Genomic DNA, 15,619 nt, shown 5'->3' with positions numbered 1-15,619 from the left:
GTATTTCAAATGTTTATTTCTTTTAATTTTGATGATTATAACTGACAACTAAAGTCCCAAATTCAGTATCTCGGAAAATTAGAATATCAATTAAGACCAATGCAAAAAAAGGATTTTTAGAAATGTTGGCCAACTAAAAGGTATGAACATGAAAAGTATGAGCATGTACAGCACTCAATATTTAGTTGGGGCTCCTTTGGCCTGGATTACTGCAACAGTGTGGCGTGGCATGGAGTCAATCAGTCTGTGGCACTTCTCAGGTGTTATGAGAGCCCATGTTGCTCTGATAGTGGCCTTCAGCTTTTCTGAATTGTTGGGTCTGACGTATTGCATCTTCCTCTTCACAATATACCATAGATTTTTTTATGGAGTTAAGGTCAGGCGAGTTTGCTGGCCAATCAAGAACAGGAATACCATGGTCCTTAAACCAGGTACTGGTAGCTTTGGCACTGTGTGCAGATGCCAGGTCCTGTTGGAAAATGAAATCTGCATCTCCATAAAGTTCGTCAGCAGCAGGAAGCATTAAGTGCTCTAAAACTTCCTGGTAGACAGCTGCGTTGACCTTGGACCTCAGAAAACACAATGGACCAACACCAACAGATGACATGGCACCCCAAACCATCACTGACTCTGGAAACTTTACACTGGACCTCAAGAAACGTGGATTCTGTGCCTCTCCTCTCTTCCTCCAGACTCTGGGACCTTGATTTCCAAAGGAAATGCAAAATTTACTTTCATCAGAGAACATAACTTTGGACCACTCAGCAGCAGTTTTGTCTTTAGGCGAGATGCTTCTGACGCTTTCTCTTGTTCAAGAGTGGCTTGACACAAGGAATGTGACAGCTGAAACCCATGTCTTACATACATCTGTGCGTGGTGGTTCTTGAAGCACTGACTCCAGCTGCACTCCACTCTTTGTGAATCTCTCCCACAGTTTTGAATGGGTTTTGTTTCACAAACCTCTCCGGGGTGCGGTTATCCCTATTGCTTGTACACTTTTTTTTCTACCACATCTTGTCCTTCCCTTCGCCTATCTATTAATGTGCTTGGACACAGAGCTCTGTGAACAGCCAGCCTCTTTAGCAATGACCTTTGGGTGTCTTGCCCTCCTTTGTGCAAGGTGTCAATGGTCGTCTTGGACAACTGTCAAGTCAGCAGTCTTCCTCATGATTGTGTAGCCTACAGAACTGGACTGAGAGACCATTTAAAGGCTTTTGCAGGTGTTTTGAATTAATTAGCTGATTAGATTGTGGCACCAGGTGTCTTCAATATTGAACCTTTTCACAATATTCTAATTTTCTGAGATACTGAATTTGGGACTTTCATTAGTTGTCAGTTATAATCATCAAATTTAAAAGAAATAAACATTTGAAATACATCAGTTTGTGTGTAATGAATGAATCTAATATACAAGTTTCACTTTTTGAATGGAATTAAAGAAATAAATCAACTGATATTCTAATTTTATGACCAGCACCTGTATATTCTGTCCCTTTTTTAATGTTTTTTTTTTCTCATTGTCAGTTCTCAGTGTTTCTTTTTTCTTTTAAAGCTAATATGTTCTGATAGAAGTTGAATTGGGACTAGGGCAGCAGAGTGGCTCAGTTGTTAATGCTACTGCAGTCTTATTGTTGTAGAGTTCTGCCTTTAAATCACAGGTTGGGTGTTGCCAGCATGGTGTGTGCATTTCTTTCCAATTTGTGTTTTGTTTTTTTTTTTTTTTTTTTTTTCCTTTCCTTCAGTTTTCTGTCTCATCACAGAGACTTGCATATTGGGTTGTTTGGTGACTCAAAAAGAGCCCAAAATGAGAAACCAAGTGTCCATACAGGTTATTTCCCGGATAACCATTTCCTTCCTGTAACCCTAAACTGAGGAAGCTATCCTGTTTTAGTGAATTGTTGGTTTGACTGAAAGAATTTAAAGATATATCCTTAAAGAACAAAAAACCAGTGAAACGGGAGAGAAGAGGAGTAAGCTAAAGAGCAGTCAAAAATACCAGAAAAAGGTTTAAGACAAAAAGACAACAACAAAACAAACAAACCAAAATTAAAGGCAAATAGCCAACCTAAAAAAAGTTAGGGAGAGCAGGTAAAAAAGCTAATGGTCAAAGTAACAAAGCACAAGTTTTTGTTATCTTAAAAGCTACAGTAAGATGCTTAGAGCAGGATGTTGCCATCTTAAATAAGGTCTGTTGAAGGTGTAACAGCCTGATTGATGTGACCGGCAAAATGCGCATGTTTTGAGAAGAAAACATGGGTTCTTTCGAGAAAACACACATAGATAAGCAAATGTACACAAAATCATAGTGAGAAATCACCTAGACTCTGGGCAAAGATGAAAGTTTGTGCAGACAGAGATAAAAATGTTTGCGAGAATGATATGTAAGGGCAAAGAAAAAACTTAAGAGGAAAAGCCAAGGGATTCTGCTACCAGGCAGTCTTGTGCATTGAGTGCTTGAACTATAAAAAGTCAAGGGTCTGTATCCTCTGCCTACACCGAAGTATAACTGGGCCTTCAAAAGCACTTTGTATCTAAATTGTTAAAGAGCAAGTGCTTAACCAGAATTCAGTTGTTCAGTAACCACTGTTCCATTATTGCAATTTTTAATTATTTCCAGTAAATGATCTTCATCAGCCAGAGTATTAGCTGCTATATACATCATTCTGATAGTTATATACATCATTCTGATAGTTCTGTGTTACAAAAAGGGAGTTTAGTTACAAGTATTTTCAAGTTACAGTATATTCTTTGTTTTTGGTAATATACTTCACGTTACAAAGAACCACACAAGAAGGTAATTTTATCAGTACTTGCAGAAATGACTGTTCCTTCTTCAAGGAACATTCAGGGCATAATCTCATTCAGTCTTAATCAACTGGAAAGGTATTCATTAATAAATATACAGCTTAGTTGTTTTCCCAAAAATGTAAGCATTTTTCCCACATTTCATTCATTATTGCAATAGAAGAATGCTTACTATTATTAACAGTGAAATTCTGTATGTCTTCACCAGATGGTCCAACCGTTTATCCAATTCCAATACAGAGCATAAAACCTCTGCTGACTGTCAGCTTCACTTCAGGGGACATTAGTTTAATGAACAATTATGATGACTTGTCTCCTTATGTTATCCACTCAGGACTAAAGGGTAAGTAGTGGAAAGTATGTTTATAAACATTAACAAAAAGTGCCACAATTGATTTATAATGTATTATGTATTTATATGTACGTTATCTAACGTTTTGTAATGAAATAAGTAGTTAATGAATTAATAAACATTTTCATTACCAGATTTTCATGAATATAATTAATTAATAAATGAGTAAATAAAATTAATGATTTTTTGTATATTTGCTCCAAAATATGCATTACAATAGAACTGTTATAATATGGGAATCAAACAAGTCTCTTCAATCACAAATACTATAGATCCCATCTTCTTCTTTTGGCTGCTCCCGTTAGGGGTTGCCACAGCAGATCATCTTTTTCCATGTCTTCCTGTTCTCTGCATCTTGCTGTGTTACACCCAAAACCTGCATGTCCTCTCTCACCACATCCGTAAACCTCCTCTTAGGCCTTTCTCTTTGCCTTTTGCCTGGCAGCTCTATCCTTAACATCCTTCTCCCAATATACCCAACATCTCTCCTCTGCACATGCCAAACCAACACAAACTCACCTCTCTGATTTTTGTCTCCAAACCGTCTAACCTGAGCTGACCCTCTATGTACTCATTTCTAATCCTATCCATCCTCGTTACACCCAGCGCAAATTTTAGCATCTTTAACTCTGCCACCTCCAGCTCTTACTCCTGCTTTCTGATCAGTGCCACCATCTCCAACCCAAATAACATAGCTGGTCTCACTACCATCCTGTACACCTTCCCTTTCACTCTTGCTGATACCCGTCTGTCACAAATTACTCCTGACACTCTTCTCTACCCATTCCACCCTGCCTGCATTCGTTTTTTCATCTCTCTTCCACAATCCCCATTGCTTTGTACTGTTGATACCAAGTATTCATCCACCTGTCATTTATACATGTTTTCTGTCTTATTCCTACTAACCTTCATTCCTCTCCTCTCCAGCGCATATCTCCACCTCTTCAGGGTCTCCTCAACCTGCTCCCTACTCTCGCTACAGATCACAATGCCATCAGCAAACATCATAGCCCACAGGGAATCCGGTCTAATCTTGTCTGTCAATCTGTCCATCACCATTGCAAATAAGAAAGGGCTCAGAGGCGATCCCTGATGTAATCCCACCTCCAATGTGAATGCATCCATCACTCCTACCACAGACCTCGCACATATCCTGTGCAGCTCTTACATAGTTCTCTGCCACTCCCGACTTCCTCATACAATACCACAATTCCTCTCGAGGTACTCTTGTTATATATGCTTTCTCCAGGCCCACAAAGACGCAATGCAATTCTTTCTGGCCTTCTCTATACTTCTCCCATCAACCTCCTCAGAGCAAACATCGCATCTGTGGTGCTCTTTCTTGGCATGAAACCATACCGCTGCTCACTAATCATCACCTCACTTCTTAACCTAGCTTCCACTACTCTTTCCCATAACTTCATGCTCATCAATTTTATTCCTCTGTAGTAACTACAGTTCTGCACATCCCCCTTATTCTTAAATATTCTTAAATATCAGCACCAGTACACTTCTCCACTCCTCAGGCATCCTCTCACTTTCCAAAATTCCATTAAACAATCTGGTTAAAAACTTCACTACTATCTCTCCTAAATACGTCCATGCTTACACAGGTTTGACATCTGGACCAACGGCCTTTACATTTTTCATCCTTTTCATAGCTCCCCTAACTTCCTTCTTGCCAATCCATTGCACTTCCTGATTCACTACCTCCACATCATCCAACATTCTCTCTCTCTCTCTCTTCATTCATCAGCCTCTCAAAATACTCTTTCCATCTGCTCAACACACTCTGCTCGCTTGTGAGTATGTTTCCATCTTTATCCTTTATCACCCTAACCTGCTGCACATCTTTCCCAGCTCGGTCCCTCTGTCTAGCCAATTGGTACAGGTCCTTTTCTCCCTCCTTAGTGTCTAACCTCTCCTACAACTCATCATACACCTTTTCTTTAGCCTTTGCCACCTCTCTTCACCTTATGCCTTATCTCCTTGTAGCCTTGTCTAATTTCTGCATCTCTCTGACTATCCCATTTCTTCTTCTTCACCATCCTCTTCCTCTGTATACTCTCCTGTACTTCCCTATTCCATCACCAGGTTTTCTTTTCCTCCTTCCTCTGTCCAGATGTCAACCCAGGCACCCTTATTGCTGTTACTGCTTCTGCTGTAGTTGCCCAATTATCTGGTGACTCTTCCCTGCCACACAGTGCCTGTCTCACCTCCTCCTAAAACTCAACCTTGCAGTCTTCCTTTTTCAATTTATACCATTTCATCCTTCGCTCTGCAATCACTCTCCTCCTCTTCTTGATCTCCAGCGTCATCCTAAAGACCACCATCCTATGCTGCTTAACTACACTTTCCCCTGCCAGCACTTTGCAGTCTTCAATCTCCTTCAGACTGACTCTTCTGCATAGGATGTAATCTACCTTTGTGCATCTTCCTTCACTCTTGTATGTCACCCTATTTTCCTCCCTCTTCTTAAAAAACGTATTCACCACAGCCATGTCCACATCTGACTTTCTTCATTCCTCTCCTTGACGCCATACCTACCCATCACCTTCTTGTCTCCTCTGTGCCCTTCACCAACATGTCCACTGAAATCCACTCCAGTCACCACTTTCCGTCCCTTGGGTACACTGTTCATCACTTCATCCAACTCACTCCAGAAATCATTTTTCTTATCTATCACATACCAAACTTGCGGGGCATATGCACTAACAATATTCACCATCACACCTCCAATTTCCAGCTTCATAATCATCACTCTGACACTCTTTTCACCTCCAAAACACTATTTACATACTGTTCCTTCAGAATAACCCCTACCCCATTTCTTCTCCCATCCACACTATGATAGAACAATTTGAATCCACCTCCGATCCACCTTGCCTTACTCCCCTTCCATTTAGTCTCTTGCACACACAATATATCAACCTTCCTTCTCTCCATTATATCAGTTAACTCTTTCTCCTTACCAGTCCTACTACCACCATTCAAAGTTCCTATCCTTTGTTCCACTCTCTTTACCTTCCTTCTCTCCTCCTGCCTCCAGACACGTATATCCCCTCTTCTTCTTCAGTCAACAGTAGTACAGTTTCTGCCAGCACCCTGTTGGCTAACGGTACCGATGATCGTTGTTAACCCAGGGCTTGTCCAATCCGGTATGGAGATTTGTATTGCTGTCCGCATATTGATTTGGATAAATTTTACACCGGATGCCGTTCCTGATGTAACCCTCCCCATTTATCTGGACTTGGGACCGGCACGAAGAAACACACTGGTTTGTGCATCCCCTGTGGCTGGGTTGCATCCCCTGTAGCTGGGTTAATACAATACAATAGATACAACTAAGTACAATAGATACCATATATCATGGAAACAATTAATGATGAACCACCTTAAAACTCGCCCAAAAAATTAAATTAGTTTTTATTTTTTCATCAAGATAGAAAACTATATTTTTTCAGTTTTCCTCATGTCAGTTAATCCCTGCTTTATTTTGTAATTTTTAACTGCATTGAAAATGTCTATACTACAGATTAAGGCAAGTATAGCAGATAATTAAGTGAAGGAAATTTAAAATGTTGCCAAACCATTAGAAGTGCTTCAGTGAAAGTTGGTATACTGTATTCTCTGCATGTGTGTGGAACTGTATCATTCAGAGTAGACATCACTCCTCCAAAGTTTGTTCACATTCGTGCATTAAAATATATAAAATATTTAAAGTTTAATTTGAGTTACTTAACCATATTTGTGCTTATATAATTTTGTTTATTTAGATGTTGTTGTACAGTGGTGCTCCCAGGGTGATCTATTGGCAGTGGCTGGTATTGAAAGACAAAATCTTCCAACTGATCCTAGCATAATTCCGATCTTGAGGAATGCTCTTGTTAAATTTTACAATGTCCATGGAGAACATATTTACACCCTGGAGACACCAGCACAAGTAAGGAATTGCATGTTTGCAATTTTTATAACAGTAGATTGTATATTTTTAAATATCCAAGTTTATAAGGTGACTATTCTTTGATTAGAATGTAAAAATGCTTCATGTGCACTGTATGGAAGTTGCTTTGTTGAGTTACTGTTGAATTCTATATTTAAGAATGCATATCTCTTTCTAATTGAAAACGACTATTATAGGAGCTGTTTCTACTTAACGGCCACAGTATTAAGCTTGCTGAATTGGATTAAATGTCTTTGAAAAATGACAAAGTGACAGAGCTTGCTTTACATTATTATTTTCATAGTGCATAGCCTTTTGTTAATAAGATTTAACAAAACAAGGTTTTAAAATAAAGATTTTAAATAAATATTTTCATTTAGTTCACTTAAAAGATGAAAGTAAAATTATAATAAGGTTATTAGTAACCATATTCAAATTTTTGTTTTGAAAAGCTTTAACCTATAAAGACAATCATTGTTCTAGTGGTGCAATGTATTGGAAGGTAACTGCAAATTCTAGGTTGTCTTGAGCAGAGGTTTAAAAATGCTCTTTGACAAACATAGTTTACAGTTTTGTATCAGCAAGGCTGTAGTCTCCAAGCAATATCATATCAAAACCTGATTTTTGGTTTGTGGTTTTCAAACTGTCATAATTGAAGTAACTGGGCTGCCACAGTAAAACACTCAAAAAGCTGTCTACCTTCAATGAAGTACTTAAACATCTCTTCTTTAAAGGACAAAAATAAGTGCTTAGTTAGCATCTGAAAGAGTCATCTGTCATTAAAGAAAACCTTTCACCAGTTCGAAGAATACTTATAAGCAATGGTCAGTTTCGAAAGCATTCTTGCACATAGGCATGAAGCAGAATAAATAACGGTACACAAATGACGACAAAACATGGAGTGACAACTAAATGTCATATTTGAGCCCGAAAATAAAATGTCTGGTTCAAAAAGATACCAGTATGAGATGAGCTGGTGAGAAGTCACTTTAGTGTCAGAGATCCAGTGCTTAGAGTTGCCATAGCCTTTTTTATGAGAGATTTTCAAGGAGATTTATACTAAAGTAAATTTCAAAGATGATGGCTCAAACAGCTGGAATCATTGAATAGGGTCTCGGTGGTTGAGGAACAAGTTGCTTATAGCAAAGAAATAAATATCCCAAAAGAAATGTAATGAGTACCCTGTCATTTCTGTGTAGTGTTAGTACCTGTTAGTGCTTGTTATAATAACATTTTCCTATAAGCATTGATAATTTAAGTTTCTTTTAGCTCTGAAAAACTGATGTGTTCTGAATTTTTCAAATATAACATGTAATCAGAGAGCATTGTCATAAATTAAAAGTTATATAGTGGTTTATAGGTAACAGCAGATCATGATATCCTGAGACTAAATCTTTAGTACATATTCATTATATGTTGGGAAATGTGACTTTTTAGAAAATAAATTAGCTTTTAAAATTTAGTTTAAGTGTTTGCTTCCTGCCTGGCATTTCATGTGCAGGGATAGGTTCTTGTCCCCCACAAAGAAGGCTTACTAAAGTTATTATATTTTTCAAGCATTTACTGTAACTTGAACCTGTTTTATTTATCCAGTTCATTGTGATGGGGTGCCAGAGTCTGTCTTGGTAACACTGTGCGCAAGACAGGAACAAACTCTGGAAAGGCAATGTGTCATAGGATGCAGTCATTCAACCCAACATTCACTCTCATGCTGGGCCAATAAGAGTTATACACATTTCATGTTAATCAGCATGTTACTATCTCTTTCTTTTGTAACTTTATTTAAATAGTATTGTAAACTAATTGCTGAAAGTATTATAAGCATTTAGTTCTGTATACCAGTTTTTGTCATGATATAGTAATATATTTATGGACTAATTTTGTCTCTGTATATGGTAATGGTCAACAATAAAAATACTAATTTAATTCTGCAGATGTCATATTATTTCCTTTTTGGCAGAAAAAAGTAAGTGTGTGTTCATTTGTTTCTTTACAGAGAAGCATCACCACAATATGTTGGGGACATAGAGATTCCCGACTGTTTTTAGCCTGTGGCCCAGCACTCTATGTAATTCGAGTTGAACACAGAATTGCCAGCCTACAGCTTCTATGCCAACAGGCCATAGCCAGTACACTTAAAGAAGAGAAAGATATTAGCAAACTCACCTTACCATCTCGCCTCTGCTCTTATCTCACTGCTGCTTTTATACAAACAATAAAGGTACTACTTGTTTATCCTAAAACCTATGAAAGTAACTAGTAATGTAATTTTAAATGGTGAACGTTGTTTACTTAAAAATGTACAACAAAATTCCACACAAATCCTAGGACACACTGTAACTGTCAAGTGGTATTGCCTCAATTCTGGTAAGTTTGCACGAATGGCAGTTAAAATAAAAATTAAATTGAATATTTGGAAATAGAAAATGTACTTTATAAAAGGAATACCTGCACTTCATTGTTGAATATATACACTGATTATGTTTATACTAGAATATGTAAAAATTCACCCTGTTTTTACCCAAGCAAAATTAAGAATCATAGGGCTAGGCCTTGGCTGCATCTATTCTCTGCGGTAGTGCTTGTGGCTCATTAATTGTTGGTCCTTTAAAGAATTTATAAAGATTTATTTTTTAGTGTTTGTGTGTTTTCAATGTTTTGACTTTTTTGCTTTATGATGTAGTTGTGTAGTGGACTTTTACGATTTTAATTTGGCATGGTAAATTATGTGGTTTACTTTTTGCCTGTTCATGTTGTATTTAGTTTCTTTTTTTTATGTCATATGAATCTGAAAAGAATTGTTTTTAAATCAAAACGAAATGGGTAAAAAAAAACATGTAAGGAAACCCCTGATAAATAGCCCAGTAGTGTAAAAACTTTAATATAATCCTTTCCCCACAGTGCACCCATTCAGTTTACTGTGGCTTACAGTGTGGAGGAGCATGCGTATCACAGTATGGAACCCATGTCCTATCCTCAAAACCATGGCCACACATGTGCTGCTATTATAGGACTGTAGGACCTCAATGTTTAGAGTCCAGAATGCCCTGGATGTCAAACTCTTTGTTACCATCAACCTGTATCAGTGGGGGATGATGATGGAGGGGTTTATTGGATATTTTTTGTATAATGACAAGCATGAACTGTTTCCATCTAGATATGTAAAACATGGGATGGATTTTGAAATGTCCTGTCAATGCTGATTTGTATGTAACAGGACTTACGCAACTCTGCATAAAATAAGGACCAGTGTATCTAGGATCTAATTTATAGGGTGGAACTCCCAAATGAATGTCACAAGTAGCGAGCCACACATTCTGCCAAACTTCTGTGCTCTAAAGTTTTTGATCCTCAAACCAGAGAACCCTGTCTGTTTTATTATATTGCATACAGTCTAAATTATACAACTAATGACTTCATAGTCAAACCACAAAAGCAAAAATGAAAATAAAATATCAGAAAGTTAAAAAAAAAAAAAAACCAGTAACAAAACTGAATTCAACCCTACCCAAGAGTAAGAGAGGAGAGCCAATATAAAAAATAGCTAGAAGAAAACAAAACAAAGAGTAAGGAATATACTTTTCATTATTTTTAAATGCTTTAAAAAGATTTTTTTACAATTTTAAATAGTATAGAAAACAGTTATCCATTGACTCATAAAAGGTGGGTTGGATTCTTCCATTTAAGCAAGATAAGTCTACATGCTACTAGTGAGTTATAGGCAATAATAATCAATTTGTCTTTCCCCAGTTTAAGCCCATCTGGGAGTATAACAAGCACAGCTCTTAATGGGTTAGGAGTGATGGTGACATCAAGGCTGTCTGAAAAATATTCAAAGGTTTTTGTTCAAAATTATGTTCATTTTGTGCACTCCCAAAACATGTGGTACAGTAAAGCTAGAAGAACCCTGCCTTCTGTAGATTTTGCCTTTCATTTTCCCAGTTTTTCTGTAATCTGATACTCAATCAGACTAGTTACAGAAGATGAACCTGATGGTATCTCCAAAAAAAGAACATTTAAAGCCATGTTGGCATTCAAAGAAGATATGTCATTGCAGTATTGTACACTTCATTTCTTGCAAATCTGGCTAAAGGTAACACGTTCTTCCAGTCTGACTGAAAACTATTAATTATACAACATAATGAATTTTCCAAGTCTTGATTAACTTGTTATATTTGACCCCAGTCACTTACAAAGAAATTGGCAAATACAGTACAGGAATTGTGTTCCTCAGTCAGAAATGACAGATTTAGGGAATTCATGGAGTATAAAAACTTTCAGGATAAAACACAAGCCAGCTCTCTAGTGGTAGTTAAGTTTTTTCCAAAGAAACAACATGAACAATGTACGATAACCAAAACTGTGGTGTACTTCTATGAAGATCTGCTATGAATTCCATTGATATGGCTTCCTATGGTTGGTTAGATTGCAAAATTGGTTGGAGTACATTCTCACTCATTCTTCCCAAAAAATACCTTCTTATCAGCACTAGTGATTTGACTTTTACAAGATGACTAAAATTTTTTGAATCATAAGCCCAATATAATACACTACTTCTAAGTGGAGATAAAACGTAACATTTCCCTCCCACCATGGTGTGTGAATTAACTTCAGATGTTTTTGCTTGTAGTATTTTGTCAACTAACTTAGTCTCTCTTCATGTTGTTGCCAAGAACTTCTGTGGTGTAGAATGTTTTCAGGTTCCAAGATGTCTTCATCTGGATATTAAAGCCTTCACCCAGATGATAAGAAATCACAAAATTAAAGAGGCTAAAAAACATAAGCACAATATGCCTGTTTCAATTTTATCTGGTTTGCTAACTTAAGATACTTTTTTTTGTCTTTTGTTCTGTGTACAACACAAAAGAAAGTGTAGTCCCCTATAACCAGTGGCAATGAGATGTGTTTAATCAGAACCTGCAAAGAGTTTTGACAGTACAGCTCATACCCCAATGCTTGACATGTCTACTTTGACTTCAACTGTAAGATTAATACTATATCAGAATGTCTTAATATTTGAATGTTACCAGGTTACAAAAGATTGCTGTGCTTCTTTTCTCTAAGAAAATCTTTTGGGTACTTTTTTTGATTAAAGATGTAAGGGGCAAAATTATGCTACATAAAATATTTAAAGAATTAACGATAATTTGCAAACCGTATACATTTTGAACATCTGTCAAACTGTCATTTACTTTCTAGTCTAAAATTGCATCCTCTTTTTGGGTTTGTTCAAGCTAATCCTAGAGCTTGCAATTTCACTAACAAAGGGGAAAAAAGCAAGAACTTGTGAAATTCACATTTTTTCTACTTTGGAAACAATCCTTAATAATATCTCTCTCATGTGTTTGACATGATCATCCAAATTCTTGGAAAATATCAAATTGACCACTTTATAGAGCATAACAAAAATTGTCAAAACATCACTGAAGACCTTATCATTGATATAATATTAAAAACTGAAGGAATTAAGTAACAGTTATACAAACCATAGGGCATTACCCTTTATTAGTATTGCCCTGTTGCTGTGTTGAATGCCATTTTCCATTCATCATCGTCCTTTGTTTGAATTAAATCATAGGTGCTACTTAAGTTACTTGCAGTAAAAATTAAGCCAGCCACCCAATTAAGAAAGGCAGGTGTGAGTAGTGATGCACTGATATGGAAATTCTGGGCGATACCGATATGTTTTTGTCCATCTTTGCCAATACTGATAACCGATGGCTGAGATGTATATTTTTTTTATTTACTTCAGGTATGAATGTTTTAGGTTTAGCTATAGTGAAAATATATTGTACATTATCAAAGAAACAACAGTAGCTTGTGAAACCGAGATTAACTTTTTTTTTTTTTTTAACTTGCTGGGTTTTATGCTCTTCTCTGCTATATAAGCAGCCAGTACTTCATGTGGGGGGAAAAGAGCAAAATAGGACTCATCTCTATAGAAAAAATACTACAGGTCATGTACAAAAACTGCTTAACATACACATCCTGGGTAACTTAAGCACATCAAGACACCATGCGATTACAGAACATGGCATTGGGTATATTAACAAAAAAATGAATGTATATTCTTTGTGCTATAATCAGACATATATTACTTTAAGTAAAACTAAAATAAAGGGTACAATGAGGCCAGTAACCGTGGGCTTAAGTTGGCTTCTTTAAAGTACAAATGGTAGGTTTTTCTTAACAAAAAGAAGCATTTCTGCCTTTTCACCAGCAAGCCTGATTCTCTTTTCATTTACTACAGCAACAACAACATTTATTTATATAGCAAATTTTCATACAAATAATGTAGCTCAAAGTGCTTTAAAAGATGAAGAAAAGAGAAATAAAAGACAAAGTAAGAATTAGAATAAGACATCACTAATTAACATACAATAAAAGTAAGGTCCGATGGCCAGTGTGGACAGAAAAAACAAAAAAAAAAAACTCCAGACGGCTGGAGAGAAAAAAATAAAATCTGCAGGGGTTCCAGGCCACAAGACCGCCCAGCCCCCTCTGGGCATTCTACCTAACAAAGGACTTGATGATGATGGACATGTAGACTTCTGGCTTTTAATCCATCAATGCAGGAATATCACGGTGCTTTAATTAGGTGGTGATGGCGCAGATCTCCACCACAGAAAACCAGGAAAAGAAACAGAAGAGAGAGTAGGGGTTAGTACGGATTTTAGAGCCACCATGTTAGTTGTTATAATGAACTTAGTATGCAGAGTATCAGGATTAAATGAAGGTGAAGTTATCAGAAAGCCATGTTAAAGTAATATGTTTTCAGTAGTTTTTTTTAAAGTGCTCCACTGTATTAGCCTGGCGATTTTGCTATTGGCAGGCTATTGCAGATTTTAGGTGCATAACAGCAGATGGCTGCCTCACCACTTCTTTTAAGTTTTGCTCTTGGAATTCTAAGCACACACTCATTTGAGGATCTAAGGTTAGGAATATAGGGTGTCAGACATTCCGATATATAAAATGGAGCAAGATTATTTAAGGCTTTGTAAACCATAAGCAGTATTTTAAATTCAATTCTGAATGACACAGGTAACCACTGTAGTGACATCAAAACTGTGCTCAGTACTATATTTGACATGGCTGAAAAAAGGCATTCACTGTTTACACTTGTATAGAGTGCCGATAGATACTTGATAGCTGCTTTGGCCAAGGTTGGAAAACGAGCTGCATTGCTTTTCCAATACTGGAGGGCACAGTTATTTCTGGAGATAGGTGGCTCGCCGAGATAGTTATTCAGCTGGAAAAAAAGTTTACAAACATTTGCCTATATTATAATAAAAATGATAAATTATTATTAGTTTGACCAGATTTGTGGTAAAAAAAAAAACAGCACAACCACCTGTACCAACCACTACCATTAATAAAAACGTGTGATGTTGAAAGCTTGATGTATAATGATTTGGGTCATATAAAGGGCATTCTGTATAAAGTGTGATGCGGATGCCCTTTTAAGAAACACAGCACAAGCTGTTCCAAAATGAAACACTTTGTAACGCAGGTGTTCCTTGAAATGTTGAGAGACTGCTCTATATTTCAGGGTGATTTTGTCTTGAAGTACAGTAATGCTTATATTAAAACTGGAATAAATCTTGTCTTAAAATCTTTGAGTTTAGACACAGGAGACATCTTTCACAATGTATAAAACTTGACGCTGCATTCCACCATGCAGGCGAACATGTTCCTCCTTTTTGCTAAGTGCCCACTAAATTAAATTCCTCCACTAATTTTCCACAGCGACTCGACTATCTACAATGGAAAAACCCACAAAATGCACCGCTGCAATGACAGGTTTGTAGGCAGTCTGGCAAACATACATTGTAAAAACATGACGAAAAAATTGAGGCAATGACGTTAACGTGTTCCTTCTCTTCTCAGCTAATGTTTTCATACACAGTCCCAGCAAGCCGCCTTGCAGTTCTACGAGTTTCTGGTAAATGCAGAATGATTCTGATTGGATATTTGGAAGCTGCAGTGTATGGTTTGCGTTTAAAAAAAAAAAAATTAATCCATAAGGTTTTCTGGTCAACCTAATTAGCATGATTATTGTTACAGTAATTTTATAATCCTGTTTTTTTTAATCTTGGCGGCAGTCGAATGTGGTTTTGCAGCCACATACACATTTTCTTCAACAATTTCTGCTTACATCTCCAGAAATGAAGCAGCAACATCTCTGTTGCTTTCACCATCTCCTTCGTCAGCTGACATCTCAACTAGTTGTTTCTGAAGTGCTTCTTGCGCTTGTTTTTTGGTATCTTGGTCAAAAAATCTATCTTTGTACCGTTGATCAATAACAGTTGATAGATAGTATAGTGGCTCGGAGAATGCACTACTAAAGCGTTTTATGACACCCTGTGGTTATTGCCGTCTGAACTCCTTGCCACACTTTTAAGCAAATGTGTAAGCGCTTCAACAGACAGAATCACGTCCCTTATAGATGAATGCACGCTTATGTCTTTAGTAAGTTGATCGAATGATTCGAGTAGAGTAATTATGTTTTCCACAAGACC

The 15,619-nt window shown here is 36.9% G+C and overlaps 1 protein-coding gene across 1 annotated transcript in view; it reads left to right on the top strand.

The window, feature by feature from the left end:
- Nucleotides 1-15,619, top strand: part of tulp4a (TUB like protein 4a) — a 130,390-nt gene that overhangs the window by 69,290 nt on the left and 45,481 nt on the right. Inside the window, exons 6-8 of the mRNA XM_039747780.1 lie at nt 3,014-3,148; nt 6,934-7,100; nt 9,097-9,321. Coding sequence (XP_039603714.1) covers nt 3,014-3,148; nt 6,934-7,100; nt 9,097-9,321 — 527 coding nt within the window. The remainder of the gene's footprint in view (nt 1-3,013; nt 3,149-6,933; nt 7,101-9,096; nt 9,322-15,619) is intronic.

The sequence above is a fragment of the Polypterus senegalus genome, chromosome 3, assembly GCF_016835505.1.
Source record: "Polypterus senegalus isolate Bchr_013 chromosome 3, ASM1683550v1, whole genome shotgun sequence".
NCBI classification, from domain to species: Eukaryota; Metazoa; Chordata; class Cladistia; order Polypteriformes; family Polypteridae; genus Polypterus; species Polypterus senegalus.
Note: the sequence above shows the minus strand (reverse complement) of the source record. Positions and strands in the feature narration are given on the sequence as shown.